This window comes from Megalops cyprinoides, chromosome 3 (assembly GCF_013368585.1).
Source record: "Megalops cyprinoides isolate fMegCyp1 chromosome 3, fMegCyp1.pri, whole genome shotgun sequence".
Taxonomy (NCBI): Eukaryota; Metazoa; Chordata; class Actinopteri; order Elopiformes; family Megalopidae; genus Megalops; species Megalops cyprinoides.
In genome coordinates, this window is record NC_050585.1 from 19,026,808 (window position 1) to 19,045,894 (window position 19,087).

The window sequence follows — 19,087 nt, forward strand, 5'->3', positions numbered from 1 at the left end:
ACAGCCTGAATGATGCCATGCCACTGTAACAGCTTTATGACTCACTGCCACCTTGCAGGAGGGCTATCAAAGAAAACAGCAGGCTTTGAAAGTGACTTTGATGCCTTTTCCTCTGTCTGTTTCATTACCTGCCTGTAACAGACCAGGCACTGTGGTGTTAAGGCCACCAGCCACACAGAGAGCAGCACCTGCCTCCACCTGCACAGGCATGGCTCAGAATGATGTCACCACAAATCCACTGGTTTGATTGGTTCCTTTTCCTCCATGCCAAGTTAGCTGTTAAACCGATGCAGGAGGTCACTGGAGGTTCCAGAACAAAATGGGACAATTCAACTGAGAGCTCGGAAGAACAGAAGCTGACACACACAGGTGTCCTTAACCCACAAATCCGCATTTATCTCCCAGCTGCGAATCGTCTTTCCCCTACGCGAGCAATCCAGAAGTCTTGGCCGAAACACCCACAGCCTAAAGGATAAAGCATTCATAGGGACTGTTTCACACTGCTTTGTCCACATTTCGGATATCAATGATAGAGGTCATGTGGGACAGGGCAACCCACCTCTACTCCTTTCATATGACCCTGGGGGAACAGTGCCTGATGATCATGAACAGAACTGAGGATCATGGCAGTCTTGTCCAAAAACACCCCTCCACAACCAAAGAGTTAATGACACTATAATATTACTTCCTTTCAGATCTTTAACTGCCACACTATTACATTACAAAATGTATATGCTCAACACTTTATGACATCCAGGTTTCTTTAAAAGACATACATGTATTTTCCATCTGAATATTTATGGTAACCAGCCATACTGGTCTGCTCTCCAGGATATCAGAGTCCCACTCAGGACTTGAAAATGCAACCTTCTGGTGGCAAGCCAAGTCCCTAAACAACTTTACTACACATTTACGTCTGGTGACTGAAAATGAGTGACTGAAATGAGCAATGGTAAGGCAAGACAAGTGCTGCAAAATGGCACAGCTTATCAAATTTGTTTCACGTCTGAACTCATCCACTTTATATGACCCCTGTGCAGTCCAATCTTATATGCCCATCATTTGGCAGTTATGCACAAGCAGTGGAAACGGATGATTGGCCATGCAGAAGACGTTCACATCCAATTGGCTGTGACTTCAGCTTTCTCACATTTCTGTCATTTGAAACGTGGCAGTCACATTCAATGAAAACACTTCTGTTCACTTTTCTATAGTATATAAAATGACATTAAGCAATTCCATGAAAAAAGAAACAAAAAAAGAACCCTTAACAATGGTCTCCACTGGATGTTATGACAAGTCTGCTGTTCTTGGAGACGTCTTGGCACCCATCGTGGCCCTCCGCTTATCGGCGTCGACATTCGAGCGATGGAATTGCAATGGAATTGCATAACATCTAGCATTCGGAGACGGCCCCCATTAACTCCGGTGGCTTTACAATCGCTGGAGAGCCTCCAACATTCCCCACGGGGCGAGTCGAGCAGACCTGGACGCGGCCGGTGACTCAGTCTCCCTCTCCCCGCCATCACAATAGCGCCATTCCAGTAAACACCGCGGGACGAAGCGGGACCCCCCACTCCCGCGGAGACGCAAAACAGCCCGGCGGAAGGCAGAAAGACGACTGGCTTCTGTTGGCGCGGTCGCAAAGCCAAACAGGCGGGCTGTGACAGCTGGAAGGGCCGGGCGATACGGGGCTGAGACAGGGCAAATAAAACAACAGTCCGCCTTCCCTCTGCGTCTAGTGGGGCCGCATTCCACCGTGGGTAAAATAACAAGATGCTTCTCGGGTCAATCACTCTCCAAAAAAGAAAAGAGTCTCCTCCTGCGGTGATGGAAACTAAGAAAGAATTTCTTCAGGCTAATTTAAGGCACAGTGGATGAGACCACAGGTAACAAGGGTGAAACTGACCACTTGCTATCTGTCTGTGCCTCATACTTGCAAACAAAAGGTATTGGCTATTTCTGCCCTTAGTAACTGATCCTGGATCAGAACCAAATATGCCGGGATCAGTACTGAAGGCGATCTAGGATCAGCAGACAGTACCTTGGGCAAAAAAGCACCAGTCCGATACACCTCCATAGGTCCCTGGTGTGAGTGTGGAAAGAGGGCTGCCTCAGGCTGAAACGCACTAATCCGGTCTGGGTTGGGGCAGCTCTGCAGCGCCAGTTGTGGGACAGCGAGCCATTGTGTCGGAGGACAAGGCCACATGGATATAATGGCAGCTCTTTTAACCTCATCTTTCATCTCTGCCAGAGCTCACACCCTGTATGACGGGTCAGTATATAAGCTAAGGAAGACAGACTGTTCCCTGCTTTCCTCTGCCTCGAAGGAGGGGGCCAGACACTCATCAGCTCTTTCTGAATAAACTGCCAGAGCCGTATTTCAGTGACAACGAATCAGACAATGCAGAAAATCTGCCTCTATCACTTGGGTAGATTCAGACAGCTCACAAACCCATTAATTTACAGAAAGCAATATTTAAGGTGACTTCAGTGTTGTGCTGCTTAGGGATTATTACCCTGCTATGGGAGAAATCCCCGAGTCCTCATGGACTACCCCAGACTCGTCCCCAAATCTTGTTCACGCATGATTATGGCATGGACACACTTTGTGAAAACTGTGAAAACTTTGAGTAACACAGATTGGTTTTTCATGAATCATCGATGATTCTGATCACTTTATCAGCAGACTCAAATGCTCCCCGAAGACTAGTCTATTCAAAAAACAATGGCCTTTTTAAATTTAAAAACACAGTTTCAGGACAATATGTACTATAAACACTTTTTATGACAACCAAACCAACAAAATATTTTAACAAGTCAAAAATATTGCCAAACACACTCCATACGCTTTGAATGTCCTTCACAATGGGGTCAAAATCACAACATTAAAAAACACCATGTTGAAAATACAAACAGCAAAATTCATTTCAAGATTCGCTCTTTGGTCTGATAGGCTATGCAGTATATACAGACGGTGGTATCTTTCTGCAGAGAATTTAGATGGAGAAAAAGGTGTGATAAAAAGCATCCTTGTGTATGAAGATTTTTCTCCAAGTCATAACAGACACTTCCCTGTGCTTGACAGGAAGCGAGAGGTCCACAAACAGGAAGCAGAGGAATGTGCTTCCTGTTGGCCTGGACTGGCAGCAGACATAGCAGATTCTTCATGCCACTATGACACCTAGCACCCCCCACCCCCCCGCCTCTCTCTCTCTCTCTTTCTTTCTCTTTCGCAAACACACCCCTGGGGAGGATGTTTTTCCACTGGAGTCAGAGGCAGACTGCCAGGAAAAAAATTAACAAAAGAGAATCACTTTGAACAAAAAGACAAGAGGCGACACCAGAAAAACTGAGAAACTAGCACACTGCAGAGCAAAAGGGCCCTTGCTGTTTCACAGCCCTCCTCGTACTGAACCTCCCATTAATTACACCCTTTCTACTTATTGTTCTCTATTAGTAAGAGATGCATTATGGAGGCAAATGCCTTGATAACAACAACAGTGATAATAATACCACCACTGATGTGTAACTCTGAAGCAGCTGACCTGCTCACCCCCAAGGGTTCAGACACAGCAGATTTCAAATTTACTGGGCCAGCTTTATAATCTGTACTCGGCTATCAGGTGTTACAGTTTCCTTTTCTCTACATACTCACGAACGGCAAGTTCAAATGCAAGTTCTCCCAGCTTACTTCGGTAACACTGCTGAATGAAATGGGGCCCAGTTCCTTGGCAACTGCAAATTCCCAAAAAGACTCAGACCATTTTGCTTATTTGAATCTGTTCTTCCAATTCAGAGGAAACAAAAAAGACTGTCCTTGGCGTACACATGTTAATTCTACCTGTTTACCTCGCCATTTCCATCCAGACCATCCTTTCCAGAAAACAACTCTTTGCTGCTCAGTGCATTTTCTTTTCTTCAAAGACTGTGACGAGCGTTTGGCACCACCTAGTGGCAAAGACTGGCAAATGCGATAGTTGCATTTCTGCCCTCTAAATTTTACTGCTGTTTGCAACCTGGATGGTGTTAGTTAGGTGAAATCTTTAATTGCAACTTTAAGTGGCTAATGATATGATTTCGGTTATGTAATAAGTATAATACAAAAATGTCAACGTATCTACAGAAATAAACAGTTACTCAAATAGTTACTGAACTGAGTGGATGGAACATGTCCGTTGGAGATTCACGCCCAGTCTGCTTCAAGCAGATGACATGTAGCGAAATGGCAAGCAGCTGACATTAAATTAAATGCCGCCCGAACAAGTTAACCCACTAGCTAGCCAGCTGGCAAGAGCAACGTCACGTCTACAGTGTTTGGTAGCAGATTAGTTTATTTTAGTTTAGTACTTTATATTTACAAGAACATTTAACATTTCACAGCCTTCGAACTAGCCAACTCTCTGACCATAGAAAATGTTATTATAGCTATACAACAGACCGAAAAGACATTTCAAAGTTCCAATGAGTATGAAATCACATCTGGGCAACGGATCAATGCTTCCTTCTGTACGCCTAACGGAGTTTGTAGATCTGACACCTGGAAATTAAGCACGTCGATGTCTGAGGCTCCAAACGTGGCTTTCACCTGCACCCTCTCGAACATGTTGAACTGGACTTGTTTTTGGGACATCGCTAGGAGGCTCCTCAGGTAGCGCTCTCGCAGAAACGAGCGTGCACGCTGCTCCTCCCGTAGCACATCAGTGTCTGTTCGCGACTCAGAAGAAGCTGAAATTGTCGTTGGACAAAGAGCGATGTACCGAGGGGAGTTTGGGTCGAAGCCGCGGCTGTTGGGATCTGGTCCGCGGGGTAAGCGTAGCACGGAAACGGGCATCCTCATGGTCGCCGTCTCTGCATAGATAACCAGAAAAGGGACAATCAACTAAATCTGATTGCAAGCAAATCAATTAGCCACAGAGGTTGAGCGCTATTTGTCAAAAGTAACGTTAAACGAAATGGTTCCAAAATTCAGGACAGCTAGCATTATGAAGCATAGAACACTGGCATGTCAACTAGTTAGCTAAATTAGCCAGATTTAAAATTTAGCAAATAAACTTAACTAGGCAATGAACATACATAGCAAGTAGGCTAAACTGTAAAAAAAAATACAATTGCGCACTATAGCTGATTGAAGATGAAATAAATTACGAACAAACAACAATTAACTTTACTTAGCGAGCTCCAACAGAGGAAAAAAACTCAAACGTTGGACGGTGTCTCATCAAAATTCTTCCGCCTCTACAGAAGTGAACTTCAACTCAATGCTTAGTTCCCCCTCATAAAATGTGGCGTGAGCATGCAGCCTTTAGTGCCCTCTAGCGATTTATGTGCAGAAATGCTAGGCAGTCATACACCATAGAAAAGGCACGTTGCAGCTAATTAGTATTGGCAGTGCCAGTAAATAAATTGACTATTTACGTTAGATTACGTTGTGAACGTGTGCAGTAGCTCGCCACATTATGATGTAGCTGCCTAGCTGTCTGCCTTCCTTAATGTGGCAAGTTCAAGTACATAGTGATCTCTCACTTTATAATGCAATCGTGTTTGGTTTTTGTGTCATGTACAAGACAAATGCCCTGGCTTGTCTAATCTACAGTCACCAGACAGGACTAGCCCTCCTTCGGACTGCTTAATAGATGCAATCCTCTATTTACATAGCCTACATTATATTATCAGTTTAAAGGGCTGCACATATAGTGAAGGAATTCAGAGAAACACCTTGCTCAAGGATATTACTCCAAACATGGCCCCATATGGCATCTGAACCTGCAGGCTGGATCAGAAAGGCAGGCAGTGACAGCTACCATACCCAAAATTCATTTTCATTTTTTCTGGCCTTGATGTATGGGGTACTTGTGTGATTATGCACTCCTGCCTTCCCTCAGTTTTCTCATTAAATTCCCTTGTATGTTTTAGCAGGGCCTTACGACAGAGCGTTCTGGTTTCCCCTACCATCAAGTTGTTTTCTTAGTCATTTCTCACTTACATTGAAATCAAACCCTAATTATTTTAATGATCTGATTAGTTTATCTGGCTAATTACCTGGACTATGGAAGTTACAGAGTCACATTATGGTATAATGACAGAATGCGTAATACCAAAATGGGTTCAGCTGATTCCCATGAAGTCTGACTGCAGACAGGCAGGTCTGTCCACAAATGCAGTCACACCCAAAGCAATCTTGTCCAAGTGATGTCATTAACTTAAATCCTAAGTCTAATCCTGGCCTAAACACCAACCCTATCCTGCCTTATCCTAACTGATTTTGTAGAGACAGGCTAGAGGGACATCACATCTGTGGAAATGCTCCCTTTGACGAAATTACCTTTCTGGACAGATATGCTGGTATGATCTGCAGCCAGCACCCCCTATACTCTCACAACATTAGCAATAAGTTCATAGGTCACTTGTTCCCTTTATTGCAGTTCAGTGTTTTATATTGAATGATAAATGTCAGATGAGTACATGTCTTACCCACCAGACAGACCAGAACAGTTCTCACGGCAGTATTATTTCAGCACATGATCATGTGAGCGCTCTCCCTCCTTGGATGTCAGTCAGGTGTCCTTGCTGTGCGGGTTCAGCACCACTTTCTTGGGGACAGCAGCCCTGCCCGTCGCACGCACCGGTGCTGACAATTCCACTTTGACTCTCAAGAGTGACATCTATAGATAAGTAAAGGAACTGCAACTGCAAAATTTGGATCTGACCAGGGCTGGTAGGTAGAAAATCAAAGGTGGGACATAAATGCAGAAAAATGTAGAGTTTAGGCAAATTTGTCATAAGAGTAAGAATAAAGTAATTATTACCTAATTATTACTGACTATTAATAATGAATAATTTAATTTGCAACCTCGAAAGTTCTCATAATTTGTCAGCTGTTTAGGAGATCCTGTGAGATAGTTGTGGGCTCCAGTGGAAAAACATTGTATATGTAATGTGAGATTGGGTAGATTGGTTACCTTAGTCACTGTCTGTCACATATGCCTCTGAGAAGAGCTGGAGAAAGACAGAAAAAGGGAAAAATTCTCAATTCTGATTGGATTGTGGGTCAGAAAGTTCATCCTATCACAATCAAGTGGTGACCCAAGGCTGGAAGAAGAATCTATGATGTAGTTAACCAAAGTAACATGGGGTAACCCTTTCCTGATAAAGAAGCATGTAACCTACACTATGTATCTGTCAGCTGGACAGGCTAGTATTTATCTTCCATTTACTATTTACATGAGGAGAAATCCAGTTTGTACATAAAACTGGATCAAACACCACTAGAGTGATATAAATATGTGTTGAATATTAACAGAAACACCTCTTTGACCTGACCAGCCCAGTTAATTATTTAAAAAAGCATGGAAACTCAGCAATCAGTCAGATTGGGTCATAGATGACGACAAGACAAACCACAAATGTTCGCAGGTAGAAAAAGAACAGAACAGTTCTTGGGGAGGGCAAGGGTGGAAAGAGGACGGCTCATTGATTCAGCCACAGTCGACATGCTAATTAGCAGAGAGCACCTGGGATGAACTGCATCATTCAGACTTAAGATCCCGGAACCTTTGTCAACTTCAAAGACGTTGCACATGTTGACCCCTCATCATTGCAGCGAGACTGCCTGCATCCAAAAATACCACCGTCTGCGCCTTATCTTGTCCTGCACATGACCAACTCATACCACGTGGTTTTGTATCTTTTCATCCCGTGGAGATTTCGGAGGGATATCCGCAGGTGGGAAAACAAATGTTATTTACCTCAATGCTCGGCCTCTCTCTCCAGCAGCTGAGCTCTCCGACCTGCAGTCATTATGAACCCAACAAGAGGAAGGAACTGCCCTCATCCACACAGTTCACACACTGGGGGCAAAGAAGATTAAAGGCAGGAGAAGACAAGAAGGGGAGAACAAAGCTCTTCTATCTGTTATGCAGTGGAGGCAAAGAAAGCTTCTCAATTACAGTGTGTGTTGAAAGAGTTTTACCTCAGTTGTAACTTCAAACAAAATGAACATGAGAATGTGCACAAAGCAATATCAACAGCTCAGAACTTATATACAGAGAGAGAGAGAATGTGAGGGGAAGATGTAGGCCTCCCAATTAAGACGCAGGCTTCAGATGAGTTCCAAATGAGTCAGTAAGAAAAGTGCTTGAGTTGGATGATGAGACAACTAGCTAATATGGCTGAAGAACTATTGGAAGACATCTTTTATTTTTAATTTAAATCATCCCAGAGTTAAAGTGATTTAGAAATGAACCAGTTTATAATAACATCAAAAGCAACTACAAAAAACCTAATAATAAGTCTTGATCTTGTTGTGACATGTGGTCTACCAGACTCTGGTCTAACATTGACAGATTGCTGATAACTTGGTATTTAATGTCTTTACAGGTTAGAAACTTCTGCCTGTTAACACCCCAGATAGTGAGCAACAGTACACTCTCTGAGTGAAAACTCTGATACATCATTGGGAAGAAGGTGCTACTCACAGAGTTGCATTTCAGTAATATGGCCATTTTTGGATCACCACAGTTAAAGACAATAAACATAAAGAATTATGACAAATTACAGGCACTGTGCACACCAGGTGCCCGAGATATGCTGGTATAGGCACACCTGCCAGGCTTGGGAAGGTAAAGCTATGCTCACACTCTAAGGGCTGCCAGGTCAGAGCTGGACTTAGTGATAAAATGCAAAAAGCACAAAGTGGAAAGTGACATTTACATCCCTAAAGAGAAAATGTGCACTGTTTTTTTAGTTCCCCCATTCTCCAGGGACCATATTAAGCTGGTTCCTACTGGATGCCCAGAAGCTATCTGTCACAGCCTGAGGGAATAATACATCTCATTCATTACTCTAAAACTTTGCCATCTCATACAAAACTTTTTGACACTACCGTTTTATTGGAAGGATTTTTAAAATTATTTTTACTCTTTCCTATTATCTATTTTACATCTGCCAGACGTTTGTCATTCCAATAAGGTCATTTATATTGATGTGAATTTGGAGAGAGAGAGAGACAGTTATTCTGGCCTCTGTCATGAGAGTGGTAACAAAGCTTCCAAAAAGCACATCTGTCATTCCTAGAAGCACTGCATGGATACCCTTTAATAGCTCATCTCCCTCCATGTGGCCTCAAACAGAGCTCTCTGGCTTTTAAACAGGATGGGGAGTAAGTCCTGCCATAACGCCTGTCTCCATAGGCCATCAGTAATTCTCTCTGTGCTCTGCTGAGAGTGTGAGGTGAGACAGGCTGCAGAGTGCTGATTACAGGTTAGAGGATAAAGACTGACTCTCCCACTTCCCTTGCGTGCTGCTACAATCAGGGTCTGCATACACAAAGACACACACACACACACGCAGACACACACGCACGTTCAAACGCGCATACACACACGCGGACATGCACAAGTACACATACGCATGTCCAATCGCACACAAATGTGCACACACAAATCAATAAGAACAGTTCATAAATTGTTCATGGTAGCAATTACAGAGAGGCAGAAACTTCAATCACTTGCCATTACAGTTTGCTATAGATTTGGTTTAATAAAAGTGCCACCCTGTGTTTTGATGTTGCCTGCGTTCATCTTTATTCATTGGATCTGCGCCCCGCAACTCAAAACGAAAAATGAATATGTAAGTGACATCAAAAGAGAGGAGTCCTGGATGTCAAAATTAAACAGGCAGGAGCTGATTGCTTTTTACACACGACCGCGACAAGCCACCAACCTCCCCGTTCCCACCCCCCACCTTTTCTTCTCTGCCCATAATTGGATGGACAAGTGCTCCTGGCTCCAGCGCAATTGACACAAACAAGGGATCTCACTGGCGAAACGGGAGGGTGAGTAACCGTAGGCAGTGGAGGACCCGAAAGGGACACGGCCAACCCACCTGCAGCTCCCCATTTTCCTCTGGAGTTAATCCTTCTCATTTACTTGGACAAAGGAACAAAAGGCACGCAGCACCTTTAAAAACACAGGTATGTTATTGTTTGTTTCATTTGTTTTTTTTTGTCCGAGAAATTATGCTTCTAATTTCTGGAGTTTTGAAGATGCTGCTGCATCAGAGATCAGATGCTAAAGTCTGTATTTCCAAATGCATTTGCATAGGAGATAAGTATCACTTATAGTTGACTTATTACTTGTGAATTTATGTCAAAGTTTATGAACTTAAGGTACTGAATTAATCAGTGAATGGAATCATTTCCCAAAGTCTTGTTCTGAAATACACGTAATTGCGATTATGAAATAAAAATATCATATTCATGTTGTCAATTTTGTGTAGAAGGGGAAGTTAATTTTGGGATTTCATCATTTCTTCATTTGAACAAGGCTTTGCATTACAGACGTTAAGAGCTAAGACTTTATTTTCTTCACAATGTGCTGATGGCTTGTAACTTCACATGTCTCCATTATTATGAAACCCGTTTTATAAAATATTATATTAAATAAAAAAAAAATGAATTATTAAATTACATAAGTAAAATTATCGTGAAATAATTACTGCACCAACAATCATAAATATTTAGGACAGAGACACTTGACATATGCACCCAGACTAATTGGACAAAAATATATATAAAGTTGTATAATAAGAGGCATTTGCCTGTACATGTAGGTACTGTAAGCTCTAAGACGGGAAACACAATCAGGTGAATGGAAATTCATTTGTTCGGTAGCATCAAGCACTGTGCCTTCCAACAGCGTGAGCAGATGTTGACATTTGAGACCTTTATTAACATACAGGTTTCTACAGAATGGAAAAACAACATTTACACATGCCCGGATGCACACTGAGAAGCTGATTCAGTGTTTAGCGTATCCGAAAACTAGTCAATGGCCAGAATGGGACCGAACACTCCCGCCACACAGAGGTCGTTTCCGTGTTTGTTAGTCGCTCACTGACAACAGGGTCGGACCACTGCTCATGTAATTACGTATGTAATCCTAAAAAATCAGTTTTTAAGATATTCTGCTCTATCCATCTATTTGTGCTTCTGTTTTTACATGTATATATTTTTCATGAGTGCACATTATGAATATAAGTGTATTTGCTTTCTGAAAAGGCAGTTGAGTATATGACAGTTTGTTACATTTACATTTCTTTATTTGGCAGACACTTTTATCCAAAGCGACTTACAAGTAAGTTAGAGTACAACACAAGCAAAAAACCGTAAGGAGTCAGTCAAACACAGTTAAGTTCCTCTTGTTGTAATAATGTGCCCCAAAAGTTACATTTTTCTTTTCACAGGCATGACTAAAGCAGCCAGAGGGTCATGCTTGTTTAAGCAGCGCAGCAAGGAGTATATTGGAATGATATGGTTCCTGCCGTCTCTGGTGTGAGCAAGGAATGGAGTATGGCAAGTAAATTAAATAGCAAAGACCTTCATGCAACTGGACTGAACCCCTCAGTCAGACCACAACAGCAGCACTGACTGTGAGGGCACACTGCTGGATATCTGAAACCGAAGCAGACCACCGCTAGCTGCCCCTGGTAACAGTGACAGTATGAATGGTTTTCCAGCAATAATGAGCCTACAAGCATTCGGATGCCACGGTGCTTTGCGTGTGGTGAGCTTTGTTTGTAGTTGATCAGGAGGGCAACACTTTCAGTGACAAGGACCATGTGTAGGTTAGTCAAAAGGTTAATGCTGAAGACGGGTGACCTCACAGTGACCGTGGCTCTGTAACATGGGACACAACGTGCCTTTTTGGCTCCACGGAGAGCGCTGCATGAGCACCCACTGGACCGCTTGTGGTCACGGTCACGTTCATAGTCACGTAACCTCTGCAGCCTCTGGCCCTAATTCAGATAACCACAACCTTCAGAATTCCAAGTCCTCTTCAAACTGCTCCCTGCCATTCACTTCGCTCTGGTCATGGTGAATCTCATTCTGATGTCCCACAGAAGCAAGCTGGAGAGAACAGCACATGGTGCTGCCCACTGCTGATCAGGCTCTGCCGGGTCATTTTTGGTTTGGAATGAACAAGACATCCTCTGTTCTTACATTTCCAACCATTGGCTAATTGCGTGGATTTTTTCCACTCATCAATTTCTTTTTGATTTGCACCTTATTTTATAAACGCTCATCTCATTTCATGCATGTGTGTACGTGTTTGCATTGCTTCACATGTATGTCATGCTCTCACCATTTGTGTGGCGCCCCCCCCCCTGTGGTTATGAATATAATTAATTATTTTATTTTTTCAGTTTGCACTTGGAATTATTTCATAAACATATAATTTCATGCTTTTGTGTGTTTGTATTTCTTCCTGTGTATGTGACACGTCGCCGCTTGTGTGGCGCCCCCTTGTGGTTGTGACTGTGCATTTGTTCCCACCCTGGTACCTTGGGGAGCCCTGATGGCACGCAGGCGAGGTGCTGGTGGTGGCAGTGATGCCTGTTGCTGCTCCTCGCTGCGCCTGAACGAGGATAACGCCCGCTTCTGCCTGCTGGCGGCACTCATTCTCCTGTACCTGCTGTGCGGCGCGGCCGTCTTCTCGGCCTTGGAGCACCCTTCCGAACTGCGGGCGCGGAGGCACTGGGACGAGAGGCTGGGAAACTTCACCCGGCAGCACCAGGTCAGCCTGCAGGCCCTGCGCACCCTTCTGCGGCAGTACGAGGAGGCCAACACAGCAGGCATCCGTGTGGACACCCTGCGGCCCCGTTGGGACTTCTCCGGGGCCTTCTACTTCGTCGGCACGGTGGTCTCCACCATCGGTGAGCGGGGGGAGTGCCTCATCTCCCAGGCTCCTTTCTTCAGGACTGGGCTCAGACTTTGTGGAAAGCAGAGGCTCAAATTTAACAAAGGGCACAGCTCAGCAAACGCTGATCGATCAGAAATTGGCACTTTTGACTTTAGGACCAAAAATGCAGGGGGTCAAACTTCCCTAACACCCCCCCAGCCAACCCCATCACTCCCATGCCCTGTCACGTACATGCCTGCCCTCTCTCATACTTCTTTGGCAGCATTTTGGGATAGGCACAACTGAGTCTGACTATTGGTTTTGGGTGAAAAAAACAGTTTGGCCTAACAGATGAATGTCAAAGGCAAGGCTGGGTGCAACAGGTGGCGAGGGAGTGACTGGAGTCCTGCCCTTTGTGAAGCACACCTTTCATGTTACTTTCATGTCACTGAGCTCAGGTGTAGTCAAAAGGGAGAGGCAGGGACACACAGGCAAGGGAAGGCATTAATGTATTAATTAATTCGAGGAGCAGGGAGTACAATGGATAAGATAATATGTTCATCTCCAATTCTGCCTTTATTAGCAAAAGAGGCCTCGGAGAAACAATCATCATGTCTCTCCTTTTCTCTCATCGACTTTCTCTCCTTCATCTTTTCCTACCTTTTCATTTTTTATGTCCATGTTTTATTTACTCTTATTGTCATTCAATATTCAGTGCTGTCTTGAGACTGAAAAGGAATAACTAAGCAAGTAATAATTAACTGTTTACTGGAAACTATATACATAAAAGAGAGTGAAGACAAAAAGGATATAGAGAAATAAGGATAAAGTTGGCAACCATAGAGGGAAAAGATCTTCAGCATCCTGTTCAGTTCAACATATATCCATACGAAAGTAACAGATATCCTATTGTCCAACAATCTGAATTTTGTAAGGATAAAGGCTACATCACACACACACACGCACACACACACACACACACACACACACACATACTTTTTGATTTATTACTTTGATTCTCATAGTTTTTCTGTTATTTGTTTAACAATTTAACAAGATTTATTATGAAATAGTGTGCCGTATGTCATTTTATTGCTGCCCACACTATAATAGTCTGAATTCAAGACAAAAACCATATGCAGAGACTGTCAGAGTTCAACTTCACATCTTTTTTAAATGTGTTTTTGGCAGCTGTGCATTTCATCTCCATCTGTTGTCAGCAGTCCAAAAAAGTTTTCTTGCCTCTCTGGCTGTGAGCGATTAACTGACCGTCTTGCATACTATGTTCTCTAACTACTAATCCTCTGTTTTCACCCCCACATTATTTGTGTAATCATTTGTTGGTCACATGAAACTCTGGCTCACTATAAAAACCGATGCGAGGGAAACTTTCCTTTTTATGAAGAAAACAGATTGCTGTGCACTTCTCCTTCACACAACTGTTAACATGCTCTGTAGAAGTATGCCAGCCTCCCCTGAAGTGCCACAAGCAGGTGCAGCCTTGGCTATGGGAGTTTTTATCTTTTCACTTTAAATACATAAGAGCCATTTTGAATTTAGCAGAAATGTTGATGGTGAAAACTTCAAATTGAACAATTAATCAATGAGTTGGGCTTGACTGTCTTGGATACAATTGCCACGTAACAGTAGAGGTCATATTAGACTGATGCATATGGGTGGGAATGTTGCAAAAAAGCCATTTTTAACTATTAAAGAGCAGGGCTTTGTAAGAAGTATCTTTGCTTACCAGTCATGTGTTTGGCCAGACAGCGCGTCTGGTGACAAACCGTGCTGTGAAGAAAGACCAAACAATCAAAAGCGGTGGGTGATTCATCCGCTCAATCGGCGCAGTCAGGGGCGGGCCACGCATGCTTATCTCATTTAAGCACCTGGTCGTAACCCTACTTTCATAAGGCTGTCTGAACGAGGCAGGCGCCTGACGCACAACTGGTAAGAGAGGCTTCACAGACAAGGGCTGGCGGGTGCTCAGCACTGAGAAGGAGGCGTGACGGGGTTGCATCGCGCCGGTCTGGCTGTGCTGCAGTAAGTAATAGTGGGGATGCGGAGTGACATCCAAACTGCCGCTGGAGGAAGGCGCGGCCCTCTTCACACACAGCGGGCACACTTCCGTAATTAGTGGATATGTTCCAGTTGACCCCTCTGGGCCAATCACAGATGGGTCCATGCCATAGGGGAAGAGCAATACATCCCATGCAATGTGTTTCCATGGATACATGCATCCGTTACCGTCTCTGTTCCAATGCAGTCCACTTGATGCATAATTACCAAAAATAACATTTTAAATTATTATGGATATCCTCATGAGCATTTAAAATGATAAATCAGGTAATATGTATAAACACACAATGGGCAATGTTAAGCTTTTTCAATGACATAGACCCAGGATGACATAGACTGCAAGATTATGTACTGGTCATGTGCATTATGTTATGTTATGTTATGTCTGTTTTACCATTTCTTACTGTGATAAGTAGAAAATACTTTCATTTGAACCACATGAACCTAAGTTTTAAAAAGCATACCTCCTGATTTTTAAATTAATGATAGCCTGGATGGAGGCCACATACACACTGTCACGTATTTTGGTTTCCTCAACCTTTACAGTTCTGCATTAGTTGCTGTATCTTCTTCTTCAGTATGATTTAATCAGAGCCATTGATTTTCCCCCAGAAAACTGGCTTACCTGAAAACAGATAAACATGAATGCATGATTTTTTGAAAATTTTGATGTAAAGCTATCAGATGCAGCAGTGCCTGCTACTTGAAGTTTGACATGCTATGGATAACTGCATCTAATTTTTTGAGTGTTCCCACCTGCCTTCATTTGACTCAGCCTGCATTATAGAGATATTCTGAGATAGGACACATCTTTACTGATGTAACCTATTAAGCTGGCAGTTTGGAGATGAATGAGATAACATTTTATTCATTTATTAATGTGAGTATAATGGGCAGTCAGGTACAAGCTGTAGGTGTTGAGAGAGCAAGAGAAAAATAAAGAGAGAGTGAGTAATTATTATTGAGTACGGTGGAGTAATTATCAGACTGAATGGTCAAAAATGCTTGACCTTGAACTTTAATTTACATCATTTATTGAAGTAATATTGGTCATTCTACTGTGGAGCTAAGGATCTCATTCATGTTTCTCATATCAGATAATCAACTCTTTTGAAGTTGCTTCTTGGTCCTATTGGTATTATAGCACTCTATTCTACCAGTTATAACACGGCAAAGGATAGCAGATATATCCCTCAGTGTGAAGAATACCACCATTTAAGTCTGTATGAATTATGCTGTAAGCATATGTCACCCTATGGCAGCCTTAATGATAGCTAGGCAAACAAAGATATAACTGAGGCATTTATGAAAGCTGGCTAATTTCATTTTGATTGAAAAAGACTTGTGGCTTTTATCTTCATGCACAATGCTAACTTGTCTGTGCCCAGATGGGGGTATGCAATCAGAGCAGGATTTCAGAAGTGAATAGTAGCCTCTACAATCAAACCGACCTAATTATAGTTTTGTCTTATGTTACACCTTGTTAATCCTTCTTTCACTATTTTATTTAGAACTGACTCTGCTAAAGTAGCCAACTATGCCCTTGAATGTGCTGTTTTGTCATTTGCCAGAAACATACACATTAACCTCTTTTCCACCATCTCAACTCACTCAACTTGCACAGTAACGTTCCAGATAGAAGTTTCAGGGAATCATACCTAAAGCTGATTTGATTATTGTTCGCTCAGCTCACAGCATTTAGCAGATGCACTCTGAACTGAAATTCCCTTTCTCTTTGATTTATTCTTCTTTCGGTTTTCTTCACCTGCAACAGCACAGTTCATGATATAAATGTTTCCCTGTACCACTGTTTAATGTGGCAGGGACATCATATCTATTTTGATGGGGCTTTTGTAAAAAGGTTTCCTTTGATTTTATTGTAATCCTTCTCTCCCTACCAGGATTCGGAATGACGACCCCAGCCACCAATGGCGGTAAGATCTTCCTCATCTTCTACGGCCTGATAGGCTGCGCGGCCACCATCCTCTTCTTCAACCTCTTCCTGGAGCGCATCATCACCATGCTGGCCTACATCATGCGCTGGTGCCACGAGAGGCAGGTGCGACGCAGCGGGGCGGGGCCGGGGGAGGCGGAGCCGAGGCGGGAGGAGGACAGCCTGGAGGAGTGGAAGCCTTCGGTGTACTACGTGATGCTGATCCTCGGGGCGGCGGCCCTGCTGATCGCCTGCAGCGCCTCCGCCCTCTACTCCACCATGGAGGACTGGGGCTACTTCGAGTCGCTCTACTTCTGCTTCGTGGCCTTCAGCACCATCGGCTTCGGCGACCTGGTGAGCAGCCAGCGGGAGCGCTACGCGGCACAGGAGGCCTACCGGCTGGGCAACTGCCTCTTCATCCTCACCGGCGTCTGCTGCATCTACTCCCTCTTCAACGTCATCTCCATCGTCATCAAGCAAACACTCAACTGGATCCTGGGGAAGCTGGACTGCAGGCGGCACCCCTGCCCCTGCCCCTGCCCCGGCCCGTGCCCGTGCCTGCCCCCACGGAGGCACCGGCGGCTCTGCTGCTGCTGCCCCTGCCTCCCCAGCAAACGGTCGCGCCACCAGCTGCACCCCCTGCCGGGCCAGCGCCGGCTCCAGCACCACAGCCGCAACGCCGTGCAGCCCGCGCCCCTCCCAGACTCGCTCGGCAAGCACCGCCGTGCTGACGTCTCCATGGAGACAGTGTGCGACAGCGAGACGGACGCCGGGGGCGGGGCCGATGCTGTCTATGGCGCCGGGCGCCGTCTCTCGGGAGAGATGATCTCGGTCAAGGACTTCATGGCCACCAACAAAGTGTCGCTGGCCATCCTGCAGAAACAGCTGTCTGAGACAGCTCACGGGGGTCCCCGGCAGAGCCATGTCCGCCACAATGGCTTCTCCGGTGGAGTGGGGGCCTTTGCCATCATGAACAACCGTCTGCAGGAGACCAGTGTGGATAGGTAGCTACACACCCTACAAAGTCCTCTCAAGACTCCACATATGATTGTCTGTTGTCTGTTTCAGGCTCCAGACAGTGAAATAGGAGCATTACATAAATAGAGTTTCAGAATAAATTCTTACTTTCACAATGATCATATCCTGCAAGCACAAATTTTTGCTCTGTATATCTTCACCCGATTTAAGGAGGGTGAAATGGACTCATGCAGGATCCATTTTTATGTTGATATATAAAATGTAACGAATATGAAGACTAACTTGAGTGCTGCTAAATGTTCCTACATCTGATTAAAGGCACTTTTCTCTCTGGCCTAGTGGTGTAAGTGGTAAATGGAAAGCAGTCTTGTAAGACCAAAACTGGTGTGGAATAAGGAATCTCTTGTGATTTGGAATGACCTTAGCTGCAAACAGCAGAGCCAACTAGCTGGTCAACAGTTGGTTCAGTTGGTCAGTTATTTCAGCAATATTGCACGTTTAACTGAAGAGGTCCATTCTGATGGTTTTGAACCAGCTTTGCTCAGTCAGAACTCAGTCATTGTTTTTGTCTGTCTGTCAAATAGTTTAATGTGGTTACAAGGCAAACAGCTGACACCTGGATAAAAAAAAAAACTTCTGAAAGATAAGATTCAGCCAACTCCTGAAATAGACCTACAGGTGTATTTGCCAAAAACAAACATAAAAAGCCCTTTCTGCAGTGAAAGAAAATAAGTATGCTGTGATAATAAATAAGAATATCATGCTTTTTAATTCATTGTAGTTTTAGAAGGCTGTTGTCTGCGTGTTGAATAGAGTTGCTTGCCTTTTAAGATAATGGTCTGTTATTAATCATGTAATTTATTTTCTGTATATATATATATATATCAATCCAACAAAGAAAAAAATATTTTCATAGTCACTGTCAATACGGTTGTGTTTGCTGTTCGTTTGCTTTAACTTGTGATAATATTACAATCATTTAAAACACCAGCACAGTTTAACCTCATCTGTGTTATTCTGCAATGAAACAGATTCTATAAAGTAGAAATAAAATCATTGTTACTTAATCTACAAGCCTTTACATGTCAGTAATTATTGCAGTGAGGGGTGAGATTTCCCTTCTTTTTATCGCAAATGTGCACAAAAAAATAAATACAAAATAAAAAGCTTCACAAGGGTTTGCTGTCAGTGTCATAACCTTTTTCTGCCAGACAACCGAAGCCTGTATGTCACTGCCTCTGCATATCTGCAGATATCATTTCTCCAGACAAGGCATGATCTGAGATTGCAAAGTATACCAGGCATGCCTGATTTTCAGACCTTCATGAAGGAGAGCGTACTTGAATGTTTGAATATTCTTCAGCTGAGCGATTATAATGAATCGGATCGTTTCAATTGCATATTGCTCCATTGTATC

At 43.6% G+C, this 19,087-nt stretch overlaps 2 protein-coding genes across 3 annotated transcripts; one reads left to right on the forward strand and one right to left on the reverse strand.

Moving 5' to 3' along the window:
* Positions 1-4,328: 4,328 nt before the first annotated feature.
* On the reverse strand, positions 4,329-5,233 carry gemin7 (gem (nuclear organelle) associated protein 7). Of its 2 annotated transcripts, none has more exons than XM_036525399.1 (2): positions 5,172-5,233; positions 4,329-4,851 (listed from the first exon to the last, which is right to left on the reverse strand). In XM_036525399.1, the coding sequence occupies exon 2, from the start codon at positions 4,838-4,840 to the stop codon at positions 4,454-4,456; it is 387 nt and encodes a 128-aa protein (XP_036381292.1). In that variant the 5' UTR covers positions 4,841-4,851; positions 5,172-5,233; the 3' UTR covers positions 4,329-4,453. The 2 variants fall into 2 exon arrangements, with proteins under 2 accessions (XP_036381292.1, XP_036381293.1); XM_036525400.1 differs by having other exon boundaries at positions 5,153-5,212.
* LOC118775462 (potassium channel subfamily K member 13) lies at positions 4,498-17,700 on the forward strand. The gene is made up of 3 exons (XM_036525398.1): positions 4,498-4,522; positions 12,400-12,714; positions 16,661-17,700. The coding sequence occupies exons 1-3, from the start codon at positions 4,498-4,500 to the stop codon at positions 17,698-17,700; spliced, it is 1,380 nt and encodes a 459-aa protein (XP_036381291.1).
* Positions 17,701-19,087: the final 1,387 nt, after the last annotated feature.

What these genes read in the sequence shown, in the direction of transcription:
- gemin7 (XM_036525399.1), bottom strand. Translation starts at nt 4,840, where the DNA reads ATGAGGATGCCCGTTTCCGTGCTACGCTTACCCCGCGGACCAGATCCC.
- LOC118775462 (XM_036525398.1), top strand. Translation starts at nt 4,498, where the DNA reads ATGCTTCCTTCTGTACGCCTAACGG. An exon ending in TCCTTCTGTACGCCTAACGG is followed by an intron (nt 4,523 to 12,399) that starts AGTTTGTAGATC and finishes GTGATGCCTGTT; the next exon opens with GCTGCTCCTCGCTGCGCCTG. An exon ending in CACGGTGGTCTCCACCATCG is followed by an intron (nt 12,715 to 16,660) that starts GTGAGCGGGGGG and finishes TCTCCCTACCAG; the next exon opens with GATTCGGAATGACGACCCCA.